Raw genomic sequence first — 27,523 nt, forward strand, 5'->3', positions numbered from 1 at the left:
AATCAAAATTAAAAATCGATCATACTTTATTGAATATAAAGTTGTTCCACTGACGCCTCATACCACAATAGCAATGATGGCGAAAGTAAAACACCCCAAGAAACGAAACTACCGTCAACGAGCCCACTCGAACCCACTTAGTGACCACAGTTTCGACTATCCTCTCTCCCCTGGTGTCATGGAATGGTCTAAGCTCTACCCCAGATTTAAGCCTGGCGATGAGGTAAGATATTTAGTGTTTTTTTAGCGAAATGTGGTAAAATATTAAAGTATTATACAATGAGGTGAGATATTTAGTGTTTTATCTCCCTTAAAATTAGGAGTTGTATATCTCTCCTGTTTATATCGCTGTTACGCAGTAACTCATAGCTAGCTCCAAATCGTACTAATGTTGGGTTACTCAAGATATCTTGGTCAAGGTATTATTTTGTTAGTTTTGTAAACAGAACTGACATCAAAAATTGGAAGTAAGCTTTACATCGAAACATTTACTGTAGAGGAGTTACAAGAGTTACAATAAATTTATAAGAGTTACCAGAGTTACAAGAGTTTACAAGAGTTACAAGAGTTACTTGACATGACGTGAAATACTCAACACGAAAAATGTATGGCAGTATAAGTATGAAATATTATGCCAACTTCTGATGCCATTAATTAATGATGATGACAAAAATCTCTTGTAAGTGCTACAACAACAACAACAACAACCCCCCCCCAACTGTTTGATCAGTACTCACCAGGGTCAACACAGCCTGGTCTAGAAGAGTATATGTAGTTGATACCCTCTTTACAGTAAATGACATCACTGCCCAACAGTTTGAGGTTCCCCTCACAATGTACGCTCACTGCGGTACCGTACTCCATCGGGTAGATACCGTTATTTGTCAGATCGTTTGCTATTAGGATGCCAGTGCAGATATCTGATGAATATTTTAGGTACATGTTGGACTTGTTGGTTAATGGAGGCATTGGCGATGAAAAGTGATAGTAGGCGATTTTTAGAGCAATATGGGTCAAAATAATTATAAATGAATAATATCGTAATTTTCAATCAGGATAATTTGCAAGTCAGCTGAAAAAATTATGACCGTAGAAACTAGTCACTAAATCAGTCATTCGATAGCTTGTGCGATTATTTGTCAGGACACCATACCTAACAAGACAACTAAAAGTTAACCTACCTATTTGACAATTTGGGGTGACACCCGTCTCAAACTGAATCCCTTCAACACACGTTATCACGTTATCCCCATGTAGAGTGTGTCCCTCCTTGCAGTTCAGTGGTACTTTGGTTCCCACTATGACGGGGAACGAGACTTGTGTTTCTATATTGGGGAGGGCGGGTAGTCCAAAACACTTGTCTGAGGAGGTGTTAGTTGGTTAGTTTGTCTGCTGGCAAGGGAGGAGATTTTATCGTTATGAATTCGTGGTGCTTTTAAAGGATGAGGGGACCTTAGAATTTACTTCCAAATATTCGCGTTTAAGTCCTGTGAAAGTGTGTAGAATCAAAAAATACGCCGGACTGTGAAATCGATAATTCGTGCAATATCACGCCGCGCTCCTATTGGCTGATAGCAATTTTGGGCTGTGACGTCACTTATGTGTTAAGACCAACGTGCGCGCGCACACTTCGCTCGTGTCAACATTTTGTTCTGTTCTGTTTTAATTACATCGTGTTACCTTTGGCGTTTGCGAGAGCGGTATCTTTGGTTGTACTGAATTAGTCTAAGTTACGAATAATTTTCTTTAATAATAATAGTTAAATGTAACTCAGAAAGGCTTTCTTGTAGTTGTAGTAGGTATTTCTATTTATAAATAGCTAAGATAAGTAGCATCCGCTAACTAAACCACAAACTGCTATTTTGTTTTGACTTGTTTGAAACCCGATATGGACACAATTAAAAAGAATGTATGATGTAGTAGAAGACATTTTACTAGCTGGCCCTTGGCGCCTCTAGTCCTATCTGAGTACGCACGTGCGGTTTGACACTGTGCGTGTACCGGCCTTTATATTAGTTGTATATATTAGTTGTACACTCATTTATAATTTACCGTTTTAGTTTGCTGTGACTTGAGTGTAAAGCGTAACGAATGTGGATGTGTTCGTCTGCTATGCTTGGTATAATATTGCTTGGTGTAATAGTTGCAAATCTTGCTTACGTTATAAGTAGTGTCACATAGTGAGTTAGAACTTAAAAGCTTGGTGCTTGGTGCTTGTCCAACTGGAATGAAGACATGCATTTCATACCTACCCGATCCATTTTTATTAGGACCGTGTTGTGTTGATATGACATGTTGATATATCAACTGTGGTACGAAACAGGGAGTTGCTAGGTGTTACGTTGGGAGCTATAAATATACATAATTTACATGCCTTTCGGTGTGACATCAATCTTATTCCAGGTATATCTCGGCTCACGGTTATCGTAGGGTGATAATTCTTTTTTCAACCGGTCATAAAAAGTCTCCTCTCCATTGGTTATATGCTCGTTAGTATCGTAAATTGTTAATTTATTCTTAATTAGTAATTTAGTCGGCCCGCACGCTCATTTTACCTGTATTTCTATATGCGCGGATCAGAGCAACTCACATAATTGACGTCACAGGTTCAAATTGTTTTGGCTGGATATCTCGGCGCGCGAATGAAATACAACTTTGCGGATTTCACTAAAGTGGTTTATACGATTAATGTAATAAAAGGATTTGCACGAGAAAAAAACTTTTTCTAAGGTCCCCTCATCCTTTAAAGTCTTTCTAATTAAATAGATGTCCGATAAATCAAAGAAAATAGAAATTCACGTACTAAGAATGCATTCTGGATCAGTGCCAAAAGAGAAGGTTCTGTCCTTGACACACGTTATAACGGTATCTCCAGTTAACCCATATCCGCTGATACAACCTATCCCGACTTCAGTACCGTAGTTAACAGGGAAAACTACCTTCGTCTCCAAATTGAAGATGTCAGGCAGGTTCGAGCAAACATCTGATGGATTAAACATTTACAATCTGGAAAAATATCATTGCATTCAGATTTATTTGCTTCCTTAAATAAATTCATGAAAATGAAATTCACAGAATAACATATCTGGATACTTTCGTGGAGACAAATGTCCTCTTATTTTCTGACAAATGTCAAACCAAACATTTTTAATCTCCAATAAATATAAAAATCCAGAGTAACTAAACATACCAATAGAGCAGATCGGTTCCCCTGTGAAGGTGTACTCTGCATCCTGCTGACACGTCATTACCCTTTCTCCGGAAGTGAAGCTGTAACCCTGTTCACATCCTACGTACACCAAGGTTCCTTTGAGCACAGGGAACTTGGTGGTTGTCACGAGGTTCTTCTCGGCTGGCAGTTCTCCACACGTCCCTGAAATTAGGAGTTGCGATATCTGGATGTCTATCCACGTGTAATGTTTTCAATTCTTCACTTTTAGATTTGATGAGGATTACAGGAATAAAAATAATAGCATTGTTGATTAGGTACAGTTAAACCCCGATTTACTGCAAACCCCGATTTACCGCGGCCATTTCCTTCCCCGGAATATGCTTAACATGCACAATGTAAACTAACAAAACCTCGATTTACCGCGACTGTTTCTCTTCCCCAAACTCCGCGGTAAATCGGGGTTTACTGTACCTAGAACTGAAAAATAAAACTCTACTCACGATTTGAACAAAAAATCGATAGACTTAAATATGGCTGAAAAAGTATTTTATCCTGTTGACTGACCGATGTCATTGCAGCGAGGCTTGTCCTTGAAGTTGTAGAGAATATTCTCTTCACACGTGATTATGTTATCCCCCCTCAACTCTGCATTAGAATTGGGATCACATGACACTGTTACCAAAGCACCGTGGTCAACCGGGAAGGTAGAATATGATTTCAATCTCTTATCCTCTTCTGGCAGTCCAGTGCATTGCTCTGTAAGTGACAGTACAGTTAGATAGATTTGGCTCTCAAGTTAATTTTTCATAGTGAGACATTGTTATAATTTGTAACAATTGTAAGAACATTGAGTAGGTTGCTAATCAATCAATAAAAGCCTTTTCATGTTTCTTACTATACGTTGGATGATGGGACTTTTTATCATATGAAAAATCATAAAACTAAATATCACAAGTCCGCAAGTCTTGTTAAAACAGTGATAAAGGAGCCAACTGTTTCATTAATAATCAATACGTGTTATAACCCACTTTTTATACAGCTAGGACTTGTCCTGAACAGAAATTGCGCATCCTTGTTGCATGTGATCACTTGATCACCCTCCAAAGCAAAACCAGCAGCACAGGATACTGTGACCAATGCTCCGTAGTCAACAGGAAATTCAGTTCCAGTCACCAGATTTTCAACGTTTAACAGATCCGAACATCTTTCTGAGTGAGGTTAAATATGTGATAGATCTGTGTGTACAGAAAACATACCTTTCATTTTTAAATTACATGTTATGACACAACTATTGAAACTGTTTTTTTTTTCTCGGATGAGTAAATAAGATTTTGTCATAAAAGGTTGTCTACAACCGAGAAGTATCATGAAGAGTAAGAAGACGTGTAAATTTCAGTGATCTTAACCCATTAGGGACGACGAGTTTTAAAGTTTGCCGATTTTGATGCCGTTTAACACACTAGGTCACTTTACAGCAAAAATGAGATATCCAAAAAAGCTAATCTGTATCTCATTTACTTTAAAAGATACAGCTATGGTCGCATACGACCCACTCGTCCGGGTCGCAAACGACCCATCACGGTTTTTCGGCTTTAACTTCTGAAACAAAGACGTTAGGATAAAATAAAATAAAAAGCATAAGCTAAAAACATATGGTCAATACTGTGTGACTCTAACTTTTAAAAAATAAAGAATTTGGGTCATTAACGACCCACTCGGCTCACTTGCTTATTACTACATATGTCCATGTAACTTCTTGAATTCAGCCTAAAGCATGACATCATAAGTTCAAAATCGCCTCTCAGCAAGTGATAATCATCATAAACTGCGAAAAATCGGTTAAATGGGTCATTAGCGACCCACTAAGACCACAAAATTGATTAATTAAATATAATGTTGTCAAACTTTTACAAATATTAGTATAAAAACATGTTATATCTTGGTCATTACTCCTGTACGTTGATTTAAATTTTCAAATCGATCAACTGGGTCAATAACGACCCACTCGGAAGTTGAACCACGACATTAATTATCAGTATCATGTTGTTCTACCATCAAGAAAGACACTCGTAGGTCTTAATTCCACACAAACCACGGGTGGCTGACTACTAGCCCTTCTGAGATCTGGAGTCTCACGGTAATCTGCAGATCACGTCACCCAATGACTGACGAATAATGGGCAGAATTGGATTGATAGGTAGGTGAGTTTATCAGCTGTTAGTACACGACCGTAATGTCGTGAGACAGCAAACAACATGCCTATCTTTTCCCGATTCCTAGAACGTCCAAGAAGAACTATACAACTGCTGGATTCAGATTTCAGATGGCTGCATCTACTCTCTTCGCAGCTCCCTTTCTTTACTTCTTAGGGGCCGTTCATATATTACGTAATCACTTATTGGACAATTTTTACGCCCCCCCCCCCCCACCACATAGCTATTATGTCAAAATTACACAAGCTTAATCATTTGGAAACTCCCCTCCCTCTCGGCCGATTACGTAATACTTGTTTTCGTTTTGAAAGCTGCCTCGTTGTTGCGGGGTTTGTTACCCAAAACGAGGTAGTTGTCTGAGAGATTGCAGGTTGCAGCACCGCCAGCCAAATGGGGGGGGGGGGGGGGGGAGGGGGGCTTTTTCCTTGTCCTTCTTCACAGAGCTGTAGATGTAGCCATCTGAATGCAGCAGTTGTTTAGTTATTCTCGTACTTTCTAGGAATGAAAAAAACATATTGGCATGTTGGATTAGAATATACAATTTGACCACTCGTCTTTCAGTATTTACCCAAGGTTACATGATATCTCGTATACTTCGTTCAGGGGATTTTTCTTGAGTGACATGATCTGATCACCGTGGGACCCTGGGTCTCAAGCGGTGGGTTGTAGCAGGTCGTTTACCAAGATTCGAAATTGACGAAAAAGGTAACAGAATCTAATAAGCAACAACAACAGCATGGCTATTACCTAGCAAGTTAGGAACGAGGGCCGATTCCTTTTCTTTTGCGGCACGGCCACGGTCCTTTCGGTACAGATTTCCACGCACCATAGTATTATAGTCAGGACGCAACTCCAGGCATATGCAGTAGTGTTATTCTCGCAGCTCTTTGATGAGTGATGACGGCCCTTCAGTTGGCCCTGGATCTCAGAAGGGCTAGTAGTCAGCCACCCGTGGTTTGCGTGGAATTAAGACCTACGAGTGTCTTTCTTGATGGTGGAACAGCATGATACTGATAATAATTGATGAGGTGGTTCAACTTCCGAGTGGGTCGTTATTGACCCAGTTGATCGATTTTAAAAGTTAAATCAACGTACAGGAGTAATGACCAAGATATAACATGTTTTTATACTAATATTTGTAAAAGTTTGACAACATTATATTTAATTAATCAATTTTGTGGTCCTAGTGGGTCGCTAATGACCCATTTAACCGATTTTTCGCAGTTTATGATGATTATCACTTGCTGAGAGGCGATTTTGAACTTATGATGTCATGCTTTAGGCTGAATTCAAGAAGTTACATGGACATATGTAGTAATAAGCAAGTGAGCCGAGTGGGTCGTTAATGACCCAAATTCTTTATTTAAAAAAAGTTAGAGTCACACAGTATTGACCATATGTTTTTAACTTATGCTTTTTATTTTATTTTATCCTAACGTCTTTGTTTCAGAAGTTAAAGCCGAAAAACCGTGATGGGTCGTTTGCGACCCGGACGAGTGGGTCGTATGCGACCGCAGTTAGTAAACAGCGTCTAGCTCTGTTTTTGAACATCTGATTATCACGGGCTTTTCATATGTCTCGAGGAAATCGTTGCCCGCAACTATTTTGTCCTCAACAAAATAAGCCTACATAAAGTTTTAATGTCCCAATCAAGGCAAGAAGTAAAGTGAAATATTTTCCAATTATGACGACTAATTAGCCTAATTATTTAGTTGTTAGTAATTAATTGGGTCTTGACTGGAAAGTCAATAATGTAGCCCAATAAATTTTGAGCATATGTGCGAAAGATTCGTTGCGTTTAGTATTATGGTTTGTCCTCTATAGCCTCTAGAAAAGGTGGGTCGTAAACGACCCTATCGTCCCTAATGGGTTAAAGATCAACTGCCTCACAGGTAATAAGTTACCAATATACAACTATCACCGAGATGTAACCAACTTTGATCCAATGTTAACTTTGGCCGAAGTTGGTTTAATTGGTTGGTGACAGTAAGAGACCCACAGTAACCGTAAACCGGGTAAGGAGGTCTTAAATTATAACAACATTGGTAAATTTTAAACGACCTCTTACTTTCATCAACTCAACCAGTTAACCAACTTCTCCCGAAGTTAACATTGGACCGAAATTGGCTGCATTTGGATTTCGTTATAGTAAGATTCAACATACTTAAAGAACAGAGAGGTTCCTGTTGCTGGAACGTAAACTCTTTCTCCACAGCGCAAGTGATAAGGTTGTCTCCAGATAACTGGTACCCCTCCACACATGCCACAGTGATCTCTGTTCCGGGCTCCACTGGGAAGAGTGTTTCAGTCTTCATCTTGGTCCAGGTGTTTTTCAGTCCTTTACATGATTCTGGAGATGGGAATGGATCAGTAGTGTCTTGGTTTCAGTCTCAAAGACCATGCTAAAAAAGGAACGACTCTTCACTCTTGTCAGGATTCACATAATATTATTGTATAGATTTTATATTTAATCTTGTTCTGTATTTTAAGATATTATATTTATAAGTAGTGCCACATTCATTGCGTTGCTTGATAAGTTTTGGAGATTCAAACTACCTTAATCTATGTTTAAATTGTAAAATAATGACATAAAATTAAAATCTTTGTTTTTTTGATAAGTTTTAAAGTTACCACATTCAGTGTGTTGCTCGTTAGCAGCAGTTCCCTGTGGGCATCCAGAGCAGATACCAGCCTTAACTAAACTTATTTTATTGTCCGGACATAGTTTACATTCTGTCATGGAGGTGTCTTTGTAGGTTCCAGCTTGGCAATCCACTGAAAAGATATCAGCTTGTTTATATTGTCTTATATCTGATCATCATGATTATAATACTTGAATACTTCAATTGGAGAACTGTATTGTTCAGAGTTAACCTAGCAAGTTAAAACAGTGCTTCCTTCCAATATTGTTACAACGGAAAAAAGGGGTACAGACCTATGATGAGAAGTTCGTACGGTACGTACTTTAAGCCGGGTACGGTACGTACTTCTCATCTTAAGTACCCACATTATTCAATCATATCTAAAATAGCGAGTAGGATATGGACGTCATGTTGTTTATCAGTTTCTTGTAACAACTCGAGAAAGATATTATGCAAACTTAATGAACAATCCTCGCTCACTTCAATATTGAAAATTTGCCAAACATACGCGAGAATATATCATTTAGCTTACCACATTGAGTGTGTTGTTCGTTAGCAGCAGTTCCCTGTAGACATTCCGAACACATGTCAGCTTTATCTTCACTTATTTTGTTGTCAGGGCATTTTGTACATCTTTCATTTGTGGCGTCCTTGAAAGTCCCAGCCCAGCAATCAACTGCAGAAATTTCAGCTTATTGTTATTCAATGGTGTTGTTATTGAATACTGCCATGTAATGGGCGTTTGCCAGCATCCTGATTAGAACACCGTACATATATCATATTACGCTGGAAAGCATACATTGCTGTATTGCTGTAACGATGATTGACTTGAAAATCTTTATAAAATCTAAAGTTAGTTAAAACTAATTTAAATTTAACAAATTAAATCATTTTGCATATTATCACGTTTCTCGTAGAGCGAGGTGGTTAAATATTCAACAGCAATATCTACATAATATCTAATTGTGATAGGTAGCAATAGGTGTCAATTGACAAATCATTAAAAAATAATGGCTACCTGAACACTCTGCGATATTGCCACTAAAATAATCAGTTTTTCTTTCCCATGTCCCATAATCGAAGGTTTTGCGTTTGTGCCAACAATTGATCCTATTGTTTCTATTGGTCATATAACTAAATGATACGCAGTTTTCTGTCATATAGCAAAGCTGAAGACAGGTTTTGGCGTCTGGTGTAATCTTACGGTCTATATCAGATCCCCAAAAGCTTGTTTCCGCCATCAAACAACCTGAAGATTTGTGAATATCATGAATCTAAATACTAAACTATGACGACAAGTGGACTCCACAAAACTTTAATTTGAAACCGGTGGCCATTATTATTTTATTGTCAAATACTATTGTTATAAAATGAATAAGATAAAACATAAAATTATTGTTGTTGTTGTCTGTAATGAAATATTTGTTGTACTCTGATCTATCTGAAGATATGGATATAATAATATGTACACGTAAGAGATTTATTAACATACCCGTCGAGTAGTAAGCATTCATTTCTCTCATGGAAATAGATCTTGGATAATCATTTGCTGCTTGAATAGCACTCAGTTTGACTTGGTCCCCACACACATATTGTTCGCACTCAACATCATAAGTTTGATCCTCGCCTTCTCTTGTCCGCAACACACCACATAGACTCTCCTTATCGGTTCCAGAGTTCTTCACTAAGATTTTCCCTTTATCCATACGATTCTGAGAACCATCTGTCTCATAACCAACTATCTTAACTGAATCAATGCAGAAGACTTGCTTGAAGGTCATCTTGAACCAAACATTTGTGCCATAATTCGTATGGCAAAATGTGCTCAATTTGCCATCAATACAGTTATCTGCTGTATAGGACTCATAGGTAGATTCCTGTGTTGCGCTGATTTTCTGAAGTTCTGAAGATGGAATATCAGGAAAACTTATCCATCCTTCTCAAATTGTATGAAATTGCACGAAGGAGAATAAATTCTGCCATGCTCCTTACATCTGTGTTTTGATTTATATAATAGGTAGTTTAAGCTGTGTTGCTTGGTTTTTAAGCTGTATTTCTTGGTTCGTAATCAAAACGTTTTATTTGAACACATTTTCATAAATTTGAGTGGTAAATATAATATGAGTTAATTCAGCTGTTTAAAATACAGATCCTTGAATCCTTCAACAAGCTAAATTTAAATAAAACCATACACTAATTAAATTTTTTTATTTCAGCTATAATAACAGTATCCACGTATGAAACAGTTTTTAGTCGTGTCCAAGATGAACACTATTTTTTCTGAACCACTTTTCCAAAATTGATTGATTCTATAATGTCCTTATTGACCCTGAACTCAAATGATTGTCATGGGGTCAATAATTGGGCATATTCCTCAAAACTTCTAAAATTCTTGCATCCTAGCAATCTATGGGTAGGTGATAAAATAATGCTCTATGCAACATGATAATTGATAGTGATAGCTCTTTTTCTCACAAATCTTAATTACATGTAAGTTAAACATGGGTAATGTTTTAATAAAATTGTACCCACCACAAATAGTTTTGTCCTGGGTATCTCTGGTTCCTTCGGGGCAGGTCTCGCATTTTGTTGCCTTTGCTTTACTGTACTCGTTTTGGCCACAAGCAGTGCATTCTCCTACTACTGAGTTGTAATATTGTCCCGCCACGCACAGATCTGGTAAAAGATATATTTTACGTTACCATATAGCAACCGCAATCAGTCCCCTAGTATAATAGTATATTATGTTGATTTGATATGTTATTATGATACAATTGTCACCAGCTGCCATTGTAATACCTTATCAGGTAAAAATATAACTTCATAGAAAACTCAAGCTGTTCGCCCTGATTAATGAATATTATGAAGTGGAAGGGATTTTAAATTGATTTCGCTGGATGGGCCTCATGTTGAGAGAATGACAATAATCAGTAGTCAATAACTAAACTAACTAACTAACTAACTAACTAACTAACTAACTAACTAACTAACTAACTAACTAACTAACTAACTGACTAACTGACTAACTAACTAACTAACTAACTAACTAACTAACTAACTAACTGACTAACTAACTAACTAACTGACTGACTGACTGACTAACTAACTAACTAACTAACTAACTAATTAACTATTACTAACTATTACTTACTAACTAACTAACTAATTAACTAACTACACAGGGTTATTGTAATTAAAATGAAATGATAGCGACTTGAGACCAGCTCGCAGTACATTACATCAATGTTCTATGATCACCATCAGGCTAGCTTAAATTATTTGTTATATAGTAGTGTTGAAAGTATCAAAACTACAATAAGTATCAATAAGAAACAGGGTACCTGAGCAAGGTGCGAGGTTACACTCGCCCATTTCAAGTCCGGCACCTGAAAACTGACAGTCTCTTCCACCATGTTGTGGAGGTGGGTTGTTACACTCCTTCTGTCTTGACCTTAACCCTACACCACAATTATTACTTTTAGCTCTAGCTGAACATTCTGTCCAAGGTCCGTAGTCACCCCAACCTCCGTTAACTGAAATGGTAACTTGTGGGAAAGCTGGCGATGAATGGGAGCTGTTAGTCGTTCTGGTTTGATGGTTAATGGTTATTCAGAGCAGTAACATAATATTAGTTACGGGTGTATGCCTCTCTTAAAACAGCGCCTCCCAGAATGTATATGTTTACTTTTTTCTTCTGATTTCTGCACCAAGTACTTATTGCTTCTGATTATCACTTCAGATTACTCGAAAGTGTTCATTACGTTCTTCCCGAAAGGTTTAAAAATTTTAATTCATTACATATGCGCACAATTCAACCCCAAACTTTATTTTAAGCGGTCTCGCAATAATGTCTTTCAATATAGGAACTCGTATCCTCTCCCAATATTCAAAGTTGGCTATTTAATAGTTTAGCTGTATGATAATTGCATTATTCTGAAAGCAGGGAGACTTATGATTTAACACGAAAAAAATTACTTCAAAAAAACATGCTTGCCTCCCATAATGCAACTCACCCAGTACCAAAATATGTCAAAATGAGAATTACAGAGACCAGCATTTTTGGAGGCATGCGATCAGCATTATGGGAGGCAAGTATGTTTTTTTAATAATTTGTTTCGTGTTAAATTATAAGTCTCCCTGCTTTCAGAATAATGCAATTATCATACATCTAAACTATTGAATAGCCAACTTAAATTATTGGGAGAGGATACGAGTGCCTATAATATTGAAAGACATTATTGCGAGACCTCAATAAAAGTTATTTCGGACCTTGGAACCCCGGTTTTCTACGCTGGATAAGATGAGTCCAATCTCTATGCAACTCACCTGGTACAATTTGAACCTGTTCCAACCAATTAAAGCCGAAAATCTGGCTTCAATTGGCTTAAATCGAAAAACACCCCGAAAGACCTTTTTTGGGGCCATTTTGGGACATAACCTTAGTTTCTGTCAAGATCTGGCTTGAGAATAGGATACATGTAAAATTTGGGGTTGGGTTAAGGGCAAGGGCTATGGTCAGTTTTAGTTTAAAGGTGAGTGTTCTTATCTGGTCTATATCAAGCTACTGTATAATTAAAGTTGTATGCATCAAACCAGTAAATTGGAATAATTATATTATGTGTTTGATACACCATAAGATATTTTCAAATCATAATAATACTTTGATCCCTTGATATCCGAAAATTATGAATTTTACTTGAAATGCCTCCCAAAATTTATATCCAAAAAATTATTTATTATAGCTACTCAATCTGATAATATGGTATTATATTGCAATATGAACCTTTTGCATGGGTTGACTTTCGTCCATATATATTGAAATTTTTAACAAAAAAAATGTATTTAAAGTGTCCACTAAAACAGTATTGTGCTGCTGATATGCATTTTGAGAGGCATGGTTGACATTCGTCGCAAAATATTCTCTGATACAATTTCTGATTGTTAATAAAATCGATGTACCGTTTTTGGAAAAACTATTGAGATGCCACCCTGAAAAGCAAACACATGGGAATGCTCTTCCAAGACTTCAATCTAAAATATACTTATAGTTTACCTACATTCTGGGAGGCATAGGGAAAATGGATAACATGAAAATTAGTAAAAATGTCATTCTACAGTTTTTTTTAACCCCCGGGAAGAATAACGAAGAGTTCCAATAAGGCACAGTTTTATTGATTCTAAATCAATCATGGTGAGTATGAGAGAGGCCGGAAAAAATATAATATACATTATGAGAGGCATATACCCGGGTAGTCCAATTTTACGTTAAAATGAGTTCATAGGACGTCTGTTTTTGGACAAATACAAAGACTGCCTAGTAAACTTTACTGGAAGAACACTAAAGTGTTAGAACTAAGTAAACACGCAGACAGGGTTTTAAATAAGTTATGACTCCTTACTTGCATCACATTACAAATACCTGGACAGGGTTGGGAAAAACAGGGTGTTGGAGCCTCGCCCCTCTTTTTTCTCCCTAGTGATGGAATGGTAAATATCAGGAACACTAATTTACATACCATGAACATGTAATTGTGCGACAATAGCCTCTACCGCTGCGTTTTGCTAGGTTAAGAACTAAGATATACGCTGTATTGATTGACTTTTATGAGTTTGAATAAGCTAGAGAAGATTTCATTTCAATAATATGTATTGTGTTATTACCTTCCTGATCTGTTTTAGCGATCTTGATAAAACTTGCAATCAGCCAGAGCCACAGCAGTCTTGTCAAAATTAAAGACATTCTACAATGATATAATATTGTATGGGTTTAATGTTTTAGGCATTGTCACCAAGTCATACATATAGTATGTAAATAATAGTAGTATAATCTGAAATAAAGTTGACATAAAGGCATTTTAATGAGCGATTTGTCACATTAAAGTCAAGTGTAGATATGAAGAATATAACTCTTGCGTGTCCGCGAGCCTGAGTATGAGATTTAAACGAATCTCGCAAAGATCTCGCACAAAACTCACACGCGTTACGTCGAAGTTTTCACAATATAAACAAGTGATAAAATACACGTGATCGCACGCCATGTTAAGTTCCTAATTTTTGTTTCCCTCAGGCTCAACTTTTAAATTACATTTTTTCTGTTTTCTTGTTACATTTTTTCTGTGTTTATTTACAAATTTTGTGCTATAAAGCCTAACTCACAATCTCGCCTAAATCTTGACCTGGGCAGACATACGAAGTAAAAGCAAGGAAAATGTCATTACGACAAAATATTTTTGCTGCTTTGGAAAAGGACATGTGCGAGGCTAACGAGTATTTAAAGTAAGCTATTTAACGGGTGCTCACATGAGGGTTCCCTATCATTTGGCCTGGTCAAAAGATTTCTGTTGCTTTGGAAAAGGACATGACAGTCTGCCACAGGTTTCAGTAAGAGGAAACGAATGACATTGAACTTGTTAACCTTGACTCCTTGAGATAGACACACTAAAACTGGCCACGGTGTTATAAATAACTAGGACTAAGAATACTAGTTGAAGAGTTAGTAAGAGAGGATACCCGTTAGTAGAATGAGCTGTCTAAATACGTATGAGGGTAACGAGTATATTTTAAAGCAAGCTATTTTCTATGTTCGTATGTGGTCTCACTTTAGGGGAGCATTTGGCCTTGCGAAAAGATCATTTGGCCTGCAAATGAGATGGGTGGGGGCCTTTTTGGTCCGGGATCGGGATTCAGTTTGTATGTGAAACATTGTAGTTAAACATTGCATGAGTGGAGCAAAGTTAATAGTTATAATTATAATATATTTAAATCATCCGCAGCTAATGGTTTCTTAATTATATTATGGTAACCGCCGTGTTTTAGTCTGGCCGAAATAGATTACAATTAATGCAAATGCATTACATACATTTTCCCATAAACTCCATAAATCATGTTGTTGCCTCATTGTCAATATTTTGGTTTGTGTAAATGCAATTGTAATACATTGCAATTGATGTAAAATTTATTTGAATTTTGAAATACAAATATTGGGTGGAGAAAATAGAACAAATGAAACAAAGTTCAAATGGCAATTTCAACGTCAAGTTTCATACTACAGTAATTAAACTAAAGCAATCGTCAGGAACTTAAATTAGATCTGTAATATTCTCTTAATAAATTAAAGTATATATTTAGTATTTAAATAAATATAAAAATCTGAATTAGAGCACCGCTCATTTTATAGTGTATGATCTTAGCCAGGGCTATATCTTAAACATAAGGAAGCTACATCTCAGGGAACAACTCGGAGCTTTAATTCAGTACTTAGATATAAGTGTATTGAAACTCAGTGTTTTGTGTCCTATAGGTGGTTGCTTTTGCTTGATTATGACGTTGGCTTGGATCCCATACAACTCAACTAGCTTATGGTTAATGTTATTGTTATTGCTCACATCTGAGCTCTCTTATCTCGAGCTCTCGCTTGTGAGTAGAATTTCGCTACATTCATGATAAACACCATGAACAAACAAAGAAATTAAAAGGGTGAATTGTCTCAAAGTGATCCGTCCAAGAATTCATAATCGTTCAAGCTTTAGATATTACATACTTTATATAATACATACTTTATATAATACAGTAACGCCGTTAAAGACCAAAGAGTTATCGCAACAAAAACTCAATAGCCATGAATCGGGAAACAATGCAGTAAATAAATATAAAATAATAGTTTGCCTATTAGAGTAATTGCGATGAATCCTAAGTGCTAACTTGAGTTTTTACTGATTCAATTGTTCTTTCCCCGCTCATCTATAACTTTCTTCTCCACCTCTTGCACTCCTACTCTTCTTCTACGTCTTCTTCCTCCTCCTTCTCCTCCTCCTCCTCCTCCTCCTCCTTCTCCTCTGACCGTACCCGTTTGAGTTATTACCGATTTTATAGTTCTATTTCCCGATCCTGTGTCGTCCTTATTATAACCTTCTTCTCCTCCTTCCCCTCCTCCTTCTCCTATTCCTACGAGTCTTTTCCGTCTTCTACCTCCTCCTCCATTTGTGACTATACTCATTTGAGTAATTGCCGAATTAATGGTCCTATTTCCTGAACCTACGTCGTCCTCATCCATCACCTCCCCCTCATCATCTTCCTCCTCTGCAATGGTTGTCAGTGGAACCTTGACAATCCTTCTCATCTCATACATGAACCCAGGTGGTGCTAAACCCACTCTATTCATGCTCTTGTTGTACACCTGGACCCTGTGCTGCAGGTACAGTGCGAATCTCACAAACCTGGTCACATTCTTCCGGAACAGGTCACAGTAGATAAATGGGTTTACGACACAGGATAGGAAGATTATGACGAGGTTGTAGGTCCTGTGGATGGAGGTCATGTCTACTTCACCCCCGTAGTGGAGACCGAATGTCAGGTAGAAAGGGATCCAACAGAGCAGGTTAAATCCAACCATTATTGACATGTTGGTTTGGGTTTTCTCTGTTTTTTTGGAAACACTGCTGGGAACATCCCCAGATTGGCGCTGATAACGTCTTATTATAACTACTGTGCAGCATATCGCCGATATCAATAAACAACCACAGTTGCTAGCCATGAGCACGATGAAATACCACCTTTGTGCCTGTTCTAATCTGATGTAATCAAGGGTACAGAACTGATTAGTTCCGTACAAGGTTTGCTTAAACGTGACGATAGGCCCGTCTTCATGAGTAAACATGTCACTTATCATCTTTCTTATAGCTGACCACGTGATATGACCACGAGCTACTTTACTAATCCTACCGTAATACCCTTCAATGACATCCACCTGCGTGTCCTTGTCTACATAACCAATGAAGAGTTTAACCTGTCCTCTGTAGAAGACATACGAGAGGAACCAATCCTCTGGGTAATTGAGGGCTACTGGAACTGTCAGAACAGCTACAAGACACAGTATAATGAGGACCATGGGGATTATTAGCAGAACTGAGCAACAGCTTACTCTTTTAGTCAGTCTGCTTGGATAGCCTGATGTGAAGAGTTTGATGATGCTAATGGCTGTCGTGCATACTATTGACAGCTGTGTCCCTACGGCGGTCCCTAGTCCCAGGCCAGTGCAATAGAAACTAGCCAGCCATTCCGGTTGATAGTCACAGAACATTATCTTGTGCAGTCTGTCAGCTACTCCTATGAGTATTAGATATATGCTGAACAAGAGACTTCCTAAACAGACCAGCCAACCTAACAGTTTAGTAGCTATGGCAACTGACTTGCCAGTGCAGAAGATTGATACCAGTCCGCGTAATAGAACTGTGCCGTTCAGTAAAAACCCGATCAAGCCAGTCACCCAGAACGCTACCCTTAATCTGTCATTCACTAACATCACCTTCATAGTCTTCAGCGGACAATCGTCCGACAGATCATGACAATCCGGGACTCCGTCCTTCACTTGTGTGATGTGGACGTAGTGGTTAGAGTTAACACACTTGAAGCTGTTAGTACAGAGCTCCTCATCCGAACCATCTCCACAATCGTCAAACAGGTTGCAGACCTGGGAGAACTCCACGCACTTCCCGTTGCCGCAGAGGAAGAAGTTGTTCCGGTACAAGCCATCCTTATTCTTGGTGATAAAAGTGGCGTACCTGTCCCCCGCGACGGTTATGGTCCCGTGTGAGAACTGGTTGGAACAACTGTCGTGTCGTATTTTTCTGGTTATGGGACACCGGGAAGCCAGACATAGGTCGGCGCAGCTTTGATAAACATATTCCTGCCCATAGAGAAAGGTACAGTCAATTTTGAATGCTGGAAGCGAGATTTCTGTTGAAATTCCACCATAAACAATGTCATTAAATGGAAAGTAGTGGAAAGTTGCGCATGTCATATTTTGACCAAACGCAACAAGACCCTTAAAATCTATCCCTTTCTGGCAGTGTCCCATATATTTCCACCGCATAAAAAGTTTGTTTCTTTTAGCCACATCAATTGCTGCAAACAGATTCCGATTATCACGAGAGCTATGAAAACACATTTTCCTTCTATACTCACAGTTCCCTGGACCATAACACAAATTCTGTAACCTCACAAAATGCCGGTTATTCAGATCCGGACAAATAAAAACCTTTTCACACGAAGTGTCATTGTAGATGTATCTGAACAGCTCCCCGCTCCCACAATTAGACCACGTCCACACCTCATCCTTACCATTCTCACAGTCCCACAGTCCGTCTTTCAGCCAGGATACTGGTATGTGCTGGTGTCCAGCCTCGTGAGCAAACCTCCGGACACAGGTCTCTTTTGTCAGGTAGGTACACAAGGGCATCCTCTCATCCTGACCGTTGTAGCAGTCGTCCCGCTCGTTGCACAGGTTGTGTTTGTGGAGATAGCAGTTCGGGTAGATATCCAGGCATTGCGTGTCCACTGGGTCGTTAGCATCACAAAATTCAAGAGGAAGAGTTTTCCGGCAAACCACAGTCTTGGCAACGGAAGATGGGTACCCGCTGATATTACATCTCAACCCGATCTTCCCCGGAAAGGAACAGTTAGTCTGGTCAATGTAGTTCATACACCAGGGTTCAGGGTTAACAGGATTAGTAAACACCCTACACCTTGTATAATTACTCAGGGTCACCCACCTGTACACTTTATCTTTACCCAGCACCACGCACGGGTTGGTGGTTGCGTTAGTGACGTTCAGACTACAGTACTTGGTCTCATCTGAACTGTCCATACAGTGGGACACTCCGTCACATATCCTGTGTGGGGGTACGTACATGGAGGCAGTGTCTCCTTGGGGGATCCTGCTCTTACATCGCATGCCATAGAAAAAGTCGTTGTAGCTGCAGAGGGACTCGTCTTCGCAGGTGAGCAGCCGTGCAGCCTAACCGTGGTTACTTGTTTAATTGGTTTAACTGGTTGTTCGTTAATTAAACTTATTAGTAATTGTGTATGATTATGGGATTACTTTTACAATCAACAATTTAAGCTTCTGCGCTTGCTTCTTTAATCTTTATCCTCATGATCGATACAATAAAAGAATTACTGATCAGCTGGTGACATACCAATGTTTCACGTAAGAGGGGTCTATCACACTCATCATCGCACATGTCCGTCTTCCAGTAGTGGATTTGAAACTGGCGGGAAGCTACCACTATATCCTCCTTATTAAAATCAATAATTCTGGAGCAGTTCCTCTCGTCCTTATTTGTGTTATCACAGCTCCTCCCTCTGTCACAAAACTGCAATGTCAGCTTGTTATTAAAACTGTAATGTCAGCTTGTTATTGGTTATATTGTGCAAAGGAAACTTTAAAAAGGGCCGATTGATTGTTGAAGTAAACCGAAATATTTTAGAAAGTTAGCCGTGGCCAAAAGGACTGATGTCCTTTTTAAGAAACATCCCTGGTAACTTAGCTACCACCCTAGTAACACCCGGCCCTGGTAAACTAGAAACCTGGTCTCTCTTAAGAATAAGACCGCTGTGCTGACTCAAGTCTGCTGTATCGTTTACACACACAAAATGCCCACAGATAGTTTCCCACAGCTCGCCCATCTCTAACATTCCACAGGCCTGGTAGTAGTTCTTATCCTCTGAACACATCTGCGAAGTGGGGGTTTTAGCTTTTGTGAGATAATGATTTTATTGAGGTTAGAAAATTTTATAAAAACCGAACATACCCAAATTTATCCCTGCAGGAACTCTATCATAACCTTACATGCTAATACCCATGCTAAATTTGAATCTACTAATCATATCACATCTGGAGAGTTCCCTTTTATTAATTTTATTATTTATTTATTTCTCTGTCTGAAGCCGTCTTACCAGGGAGTAAGTTTGAGTCCTGTAATTAATAGTATAATACTCATCACTGTTGTAGCACTTGTACACGGTCTCTCTTGTTCTCTTGTCTATACACGCTTCCCTTAGGTAACCCCTAACTACTGTCATCTTGCAGAGTACCGGAACTGAAGTTGTTCAAATGTTAGTTGATACTGCACTACTATATTGCAGGATGTTGGCTCTAAGGTTTTTTGCAAGTCGACTAGCTGAGTAACTTATTTTAGGCGACTGTCTTACTAGTCTTAAAATATTTTCGTGTGGGATTGACTTAACTTAACGGGTAATATTATTACAATTTACAAGCGATCAAAACACATTAAACCCCTTTAACCCGACTGTAATATACTTGTAGATTGTTCTGGGTTCATGAGACGTGTGCATGGTTAATCTCGTTAAAATTAGAGACAATCACCTATTGGGAAGGCTGGTGTAATAGGCGCTACTGTGGTCATATTGGAAGGAAGAAGAGTCACATTTTGTCCCACCACAGTTGTGGTATTTGTGAGAATAGTTACATCTTGTCCCACCACTGCTCTGTTATTGACTGTGAGAAGAGTCACATTTTGTACCATCACAGTTGTGGTATTTGTGAGAATAGTTACATCTTGTCCCACCACTGTTCTGTTATTGACTGTGAGAAGAGTCACATTTTGTACCATCACAGTTGTGGTATTGACTGTGAAAATACTCTTATTTTGTCCTACCACAGTTGTCAAAATTAGGAAGAAAACCACTATCAGTATCATCACATACGAAAAATAGAAGCACAAACAGAGCGACAAACAAGATCGAGAAATTCGGCAACTGACTGAGACTCACCCACAAATTGTAAGCGCTAACAAAAGAAACCATTAAAATGACACTTAAAATGCAGCAGTAACAGTAACTATTTATAGTGTCACCCTTATCTCAAGGAATAGAGTTGTAAGATCACAGTTTTTTGTCAAAGCAGTCATCTGAATCTTGAACAACAGATCGAGGGACGCCTGTCATCAACGAACAGTATTCTTTACGTACGAACTCACATGTTACAATAGAGCTTGTCGAAATTACAAGCTCTGCACCATCAAGCTTAGCAATTCAGAAGTCGCTATTATCCCTTAACTAGTAGTTACCCGTAACGTTTTTTTGAATGAAGTTTAGACAAATGCATAAAAATTTATTAAAAAAGTACATGCTTACAAGACTTTTAAAACACCCTGTACCGTGTACCTAACTTACTATCACCAGTAACCAGTAACCAGTAACCAGTAACCAGTAACCAGTAACCAGTCACTGTGACTGTCTCACAGCACAGAGAGTTAAGATTCTGAATTATAACTATTTCCTTAAGTTAAGTTCCAACCCGCTACTGGCACTTATTAGCCACTGTGAATGTCACTGTCTTACTGCAGAGACTTCAGTTTCTGAATTGTGACTAATTATGACTAATTATGACTAATTATGACTAATTATGACTAACTATGACTATCCCCTGACAGGTAACGTTCTGTGATGTGGGGTGTGGTTACGGGGGTCTACTAGTCACGTTATCCTCCATGTTCCCTGACAAGTACATGGTTGGCTTTGAGATACGGGTTAAAGTATCAGACTACGTGAATGACAGGTTAGTTACACTGGTTTGTGTTAGATTTGTTAGTAGTAACCATGGTTACATTACCATATTATTTGGTAAGTAGTGTTATGATTGAAATTCAACTAATCGTTTTAGTACTGCGTCTTTGGGGAAATCTAAAAATTAGATTTGCTAATTACATTTAAATGGTCGAAGCTGAAGAGCATTAATGTGATAGGAATTTTCTTAACCTACTATTAGTTAACAATAATATCGAAAACAAAAAGCAGAAGATATTCACAAAATCCCTTTAACTCTTTCAATTCCAGGTTTTTAGCCCTGCGCCAAGAAGATGAAGTTTACCATAACGCCGGAGTCATCAGGACAAATGCCATGAAATACCTTCCTAACTTTTTTAGAAAAGGTAAAGAATTTAGTTACAACTAACAGTATTTATTGGAATATTGCCAGTTTTTACCAGTAAATTTTGTAAATTGCAGTTATTGGACAAAAGGTCTCATGTTACAAGTAAACAATGAGAGCAGAATTGGCAAATTGACAACTATGTCAATCATGATATTCTATCTAATCTGTGACTAATGTACTATCAATAATTTTTTTTCTTAAAGAATTGAAGTGCCTTTGGTTTGCTTGATATGAACGCTGCTGCCGTACATATTCGTATGATTCAAATCCAGTTGAAGTATTGCTATCCTGTAATTAATATCCTGTATTGCTATCCTGTACAACTCATATTTAACTATGGTGATATTTTAAATTAAACCACTCAACTCTTAACTGTAACACTCAACTGTAACACTTAACTGTAACACTCAACTGTAACACTCAACTGTAACACTCTTGAACTGTAACACTAACTGTAACACCAGGTCAGCTTGAGAAGATGTTTATCCTTTATCCAGACCCGCACTTCAAGAAATGTAAACACAAATGGAGGATTGTATCAGAGGGGTTGTTAGCAGAGTACGCGTACGTGCTACAAGTGGGGGGCCTGGCCTACACTGTGTCTGATGTTAAAGAGGTTAGAATTGTTACTAGTAACCATGGTTACATCACCATATTAGGTAGCGTAGGTTACATGACCATATTATGATGTAAATTAGGGTCACCATCACTCAATGATGACAGCATCGTTACTATGATTATCACCACACCAACTCCCCCAGGTTCACGACTGGATGGTGGAGCACTTCACCGCCTTCCCCCTATTTGAGAGGTACGATCCTCCGCAGGATGATAAAGCTGCACAGATCCTGATCGGGAGCACAGAGGAAGGAAAGAAAGTGCTCCGGAATAACGGACAGAGCTGGACTGCTATATTCAGGAGGGTTGACGATCCGCATTTAGTGAACTGTGGCGAAAGTTAGGTTTATTATAAGGGGATGTGCTGCGGTATTTTAAACTCTTTAGTAGATTTACAGCGATATTTTAACCTTGTTTTAATAGACATAATTATGTTTTTTGGGGGATTTCGGGTTGGGAGACCGGAGGTATCGTGATTACGATACTCAGGCGACTACATGTAATTGGTCTGTTCTTACGTTTCTTGACGATTTGGATAAAATTGTGGTTTTATTGATGTGTGGGTCATTGAAAAATGAAAGCTGATTTCAGTCCTGGATGTTTACTTTTCAGTCATATCGCTTTAGAGCTGAATATGATATTCAATACTGTACTGACCAATAATATGATTTCGCATTTCTTAGTCCATTATGATGTGCCCGAGATGTGCCCGAGTTTGAGCCCGAGGTGTGCCCGAGGTGTGCCCCAGATGTGCATCGGCAGATTACCGAGTTACCTGATCTAGGCATAATGTTATCAAAAAATATATGACTCATTTGTAAAACAAATTGATGTGATGGTCGACTCCATTTTGTCAGAAAAATGCACTTTTACTAGATGTAAGACCATTGTTATGTTGGTGTTATAAAGTTCTATACTTGGGGTGGTTTAATTAACCTATTATGAGTTTTATTGTTAAGTTATTATTTATCTGCAGATGTTTTATTATGTCTATAACATTCTCTTTTATAGTATAAATGCCTCAAAAGTCTGAAATTTTTATGTCATTGTATTATTTTATATTAAACAAAAGCCTACTATAATTCAATTAAGTTCTTCCGCTTCATGATTGTATTGTTTCCAAATATTCGGCGTTCATTGCACATATCTTCACGTTTGCAATACTAGCTCCCACATACCGAGTCTAACACCACAAATCCACAGATATGATATGTACAAGATGCAGAACAGTGCTCCTCTCGAATCTCCGCACCATCAGAAACCAGGGCAATAGTTACCATAACAACAGACTCTGGAGCCCACATTCCAGGTTAAAATTCCGGCTTCATTCCACACTGCCAGTGAAGAGTAAGCCGGTATTTCAAAGACCAGAGGTGAAGAGAGAATGGAGAATACATCCAATGATGAGCATACCTGTCGTCTGCTTATTCTTAGGTTCGTTGTTAGTTGTTTTTCTTCGTATTGTAGTAACCACGTTAGGAAGTTAGTAACCAACCTGATAAGCAATATCATGTACATTGCGCTCGCGACATATTTACTGTGTAACTCTGCATTCGTTATGTCGCTTAAAACGTCATAAGTTTTCGCATTTTGCCTCGATGTACCGTACATACAATGATTCGAATTCCTGTCCGCCACCACTGTCGTCTACAAATTCTTAAGTTTGAGTCAGTTTGTTGTTAAAAACACTTTCATCAATAACTCTAATTCTTATGCTTGTCAGTTTGTTGTTTAAAACACGTTGTAATTGACAGGCTACCATGAAACTTCAAACCCCTAAATAAAAAATGTGTGGGGATTACACAGCACCTGCCAGTGGCGGCCATAGTTTTCACCAGAGACGAACATTAAATATATCACAAGGAGTTGGGATCGTGCCAACTTCCAATCAGCCAAATATTCTCCCTAGGAAAAGCAGGAAAGCTTGGCACGGCTTCGGACCACTGACTCCAATATAATAGCCAAAACTCAGTACCCAGCGTAAATCAATAACCTCATAAATCAATAGGCACACCCTCGAGCTGTTATCCTGATTATTGATTGTCATTTAACCCTTTCTCACCCTGCATTAAGTCAGTAAATCTGCCAGAAATGTTGGTCACCCTGGAAATATTTCCCCTCCCGAACAAATTCTGACATTTACCACGTCAATTGTTCAGCGCCCGTCGATACAAGATACTTTGACACAATCCATATTATCTTCCTTTTTTTCTTTCTTATATATTTTCCCTCAATAGAGGCGGAATGACCCACCCTGATATCTTCACCCTAATAATCAGTACTGGAAAATAGTTTCAGACCACGTGTCCCCAACCCCTCAGGAGAGTGGTGGCAAACAGAACAATAGGGTGGTGCCTAACAACCCCCTGTCCTCCACAGGGTGGTGGCAGATAAACCGGCGAAAGGCGAAGCTGCAGCTAATAGCAGACATAGAGTCCCGGTACCTGTTGGAACCAGTTCCTTTTGTGAGTGGAGAGGAGTATCTGGAGTATACCCCCGTTAGATTCACAGGTGAGTAACCTAGTAACCACCCTGGTAACCTATAGTAACCACCCTGGTAACCTATAGTAACGACCCCGTTAGATTCACAGGTGGTGGTTAGGTTGTTATTGCCACGTTTTGTTGGTTTGTTTTGGTAAATTTTCATCGTGTTTCTTATTTTATAACCCAGAACAAGAAAATCCGGACTAGCAACCAACCTTGTAGTTATCAAAGTAAACTAGTAACCGCTCTGGTAATCTAGTCACCACACTGGTAACCTTTAGTAACCACTCTAGTAACCTTTAGTAACCTCTCCCAGGTGAATACGATTACTCTAAAGAGTTCTATCTGGGACCCCGGCACGAGATAGTGGGTCACCGAGACAAAGGAGAGCCTGGTGGGTATCACTCTATAGTACCACTAACTCTAGAGACAGGAGAGAGAATATTAGTGGACAGGGGATTCATCTCTAAACGGACTAAGTCACCAATAGGTCAGTAAATGTGATAGCTTGATAGGTTGTGTTTTGTCCGTTAGGCCAGTCACTGTACTGGGTTGTGATTCGAATTAGTGTCTTTGAAGGAGCTTTTTTCGATACTAATTACCGAAACATCTTTCTTTGAATTATGAGGTTTAATTTAACCCTTTCCCAACCAAACAGGTCAGATAGCAGGCAAAGTAACCCAAGTTGGCTATATCCGTCTCCCTGAGGGAGCAGTGATGCCGGCCCTAGCCCCTGCCTCGGGGTCAACCCAAACCTACATCTGGAGAGACTCCGGGATGATGGCTCAGATTGCAGAGACTCTACCTGTTACTGTGGAGCTGATGTCAGAATATTCTGTAGAGGGCGGTGAGTTTACCAGCATCTAGAAATTATGAGCATTTCTAGAAAGCACCAACCTGAACTCCACGCCTCTGTTATGCGAATGATTATACCTGGATCATAACATTTTTTATTTGAACTACCTACAGTTATACCCCGATTTACCGTGCCCGAAATACCGGAAACCGGATTCACATCTGTTATCTTCTTTTTCGTCAACATTCAACACCCGGTTAATCAGAGTTTTACTCTACCTCCTATTTTCCAGGTCCGTTGGCGGGACAGACTCGGTTATCAGTGTACAACAAGCACCTGGAATATGTGATAACGTGGTGGGGCATGGGTATTGCTTCTCTTTTCTACATTTTCCAGTTTCGGCGGAGACCCAAGGCTATTCCTGGTGTTTTCAAGTGATAAAGGTTTCACAGGTTATATCTAGTCTAATTTTGTCGTTGTTAACGCTGCAACAGTTGGTGTGTATTTTCCCTGTTGAAGGTTTGAACCAAAAGTGAATGACATTAGCATTCCTTCGTAATCATCATCTAATTTCTAATAATAGAATTTCGGTAGTAAGTTTGTCATTCTAGTACTAAGTTTATTTATTAACTTAATTAAGTTACTCATTTTGTTAACGCCGTGACTGATCATTTCCGTGACCTGGTTTCTCAAAATTAATGATCTCCGGTGGCCGGTGTTGTGAAGAACTCCAAACCTGACTAATCATATTATTAGATTTCAAGGTTTGGTAAACAAATCATACTATCCTTCATTTGCCACTGATATATTATATTATAGTGATAATTATGTTGTAAATATGTTAACGTAATATAATACGCATTCCTAATTAACACCGTCTCACCTTTACTTGTTCGATTAATTGATGCCCATTGCCCAACCCTCAATAGTTCAAATACTTTCCCTTACTCCAAATATTCACATGCTCTAGATATTCCTGTACTTTGTTGTACTTTACTGCCCGCTTGTTTTCCACTAAATCGGTGAGATGTAAGAATGTTTGTTGCTTAGCTCGACTAACTTATTACTAACAATCTACCTGAAAAAGCTACCTTATATCCCTGAAATATCCCTGAAAATACCCCAACCCCGACCCCCTAGGCCCCCAATACCTCCGGCTTGTGCAGGATAACGGTGTAGGATAACGGCTCACCTCAGATCCCTACCCTACACTCCCCCTACACAATGACGAAGCCATTGTAATAAACCTAATCCTACCACAACTAGAAGAGTGTATCTAATCTGCAAATCTGTGACGTAACACAGCGGCCCACTCTATTGCCCAGGTGCTGTTTGCAGTAGTAATAGTGTACTCCCCCTCGAGTCACTAACTAACAAGTCGTCACATACTCGCTCTGGTGGTGGCATGACTACCGTGTCTTGTATCAATTAGCTGACATTTGAGCTTCTTCCCGCTGTTTGTGAGAACGCGATTTTGTAGTTGATTGTATTCGCTTTTTGGGGATCTGGGCAGCATGGATTCATGACGTGCTCTTAGTTTTGTAATTTATTCGGGGGGGGGATCATGTTTTTTGTCTGTTTTTGTCCGTTCTGTACCCCATATTTTCAAAACGGACAAAAAATAGAGCGGACAAAAACGGACAAAAAAATAACATGACCCCCCCCCCCCCCCCCCCTTTATTGTCTAGTTTATTCGGTGAAATTTTTACAGTTTGTCTGGTTTATGATTTATCATGATAATGCTACATTTTTTGTATGTGACCCTTTTTAATTTGTCAAAATATAGTATTTGAAGCAAAGCATTTTTAAGTTTTTAGTCCTGCGTTTACTTTATAATATATAATAGCTTATCATTCAGATGAC

General features: G+C 38.7%; 2 protein-coding genes across 2 annotated transcripts; both read left to right on the forward strand.

Annotated features, from left to right (window-relative positions):
- Positions 1-75: 75 nt before the first annotated feature.
- Positions 76-23,068, forward strand: LOC134817216 (tRNA (guanine-N(7)-)-methyltransferase-like). The gene is made up of 5 exons (XM_063826352.1): positions 76-223; positions 21,263-21,387; positions 21,666-21,760; positions 22,227-22,378; positions 22,524-23,068. The coding sequence occupies exons 1-5, from the start codon at positions 77-79 to the stop codon at positions 22,722-22,724; spliced, it is 720 nt and encodes a 239-aa protein (XP_063682422.1). The 5' UTR covers position 76; the 3' UTR covers positions 22,725-23,068.
- Positions 23,069-23,493: 425 nt separating this feature from the next.
- LOC134817341 (surfeit locus protein 1-like) lies at positions 23,494-27,475 on the forward strand. The gene is made up of 5 exons (XM_063826478.1): positions 23,494-23,814; positions 24,760-24,891; positions 25,181-25,354; positions 25,523-25,711; positions 25,953-27,475. The coding sequence occupies exons 1-5, from the start codon at positions 23,586-23,588 to the stop codon at positions 26,096-26,098; spliced, it is 870 nt and encodes a 289-aa protein (XP_063682548.1). The 5' UTR covers positions 23,494-23,585; the 3' UTR covers positions 26,099-27,475.
- The last annotated feature ends 48 nt before the right edge of the window (positions 27,476-27,523 follow it).

This window comes from Bolinopsis microptera, chromosome 6, assembly GCF_026151205.1.
Source record: "Bolinopsis microptera isolate Bmic1 chromosome 6, MBARI_Bmic_1.0, whole genome shotgun sequence".
NCBI classification, from domain to species: domain Eukaryota; kingdom Metazoa; phylum Ctenophora; class Tentaculata; order Lobata; family Bolinopsidae; genus Bolinopsis; species Bolinopsis microptera.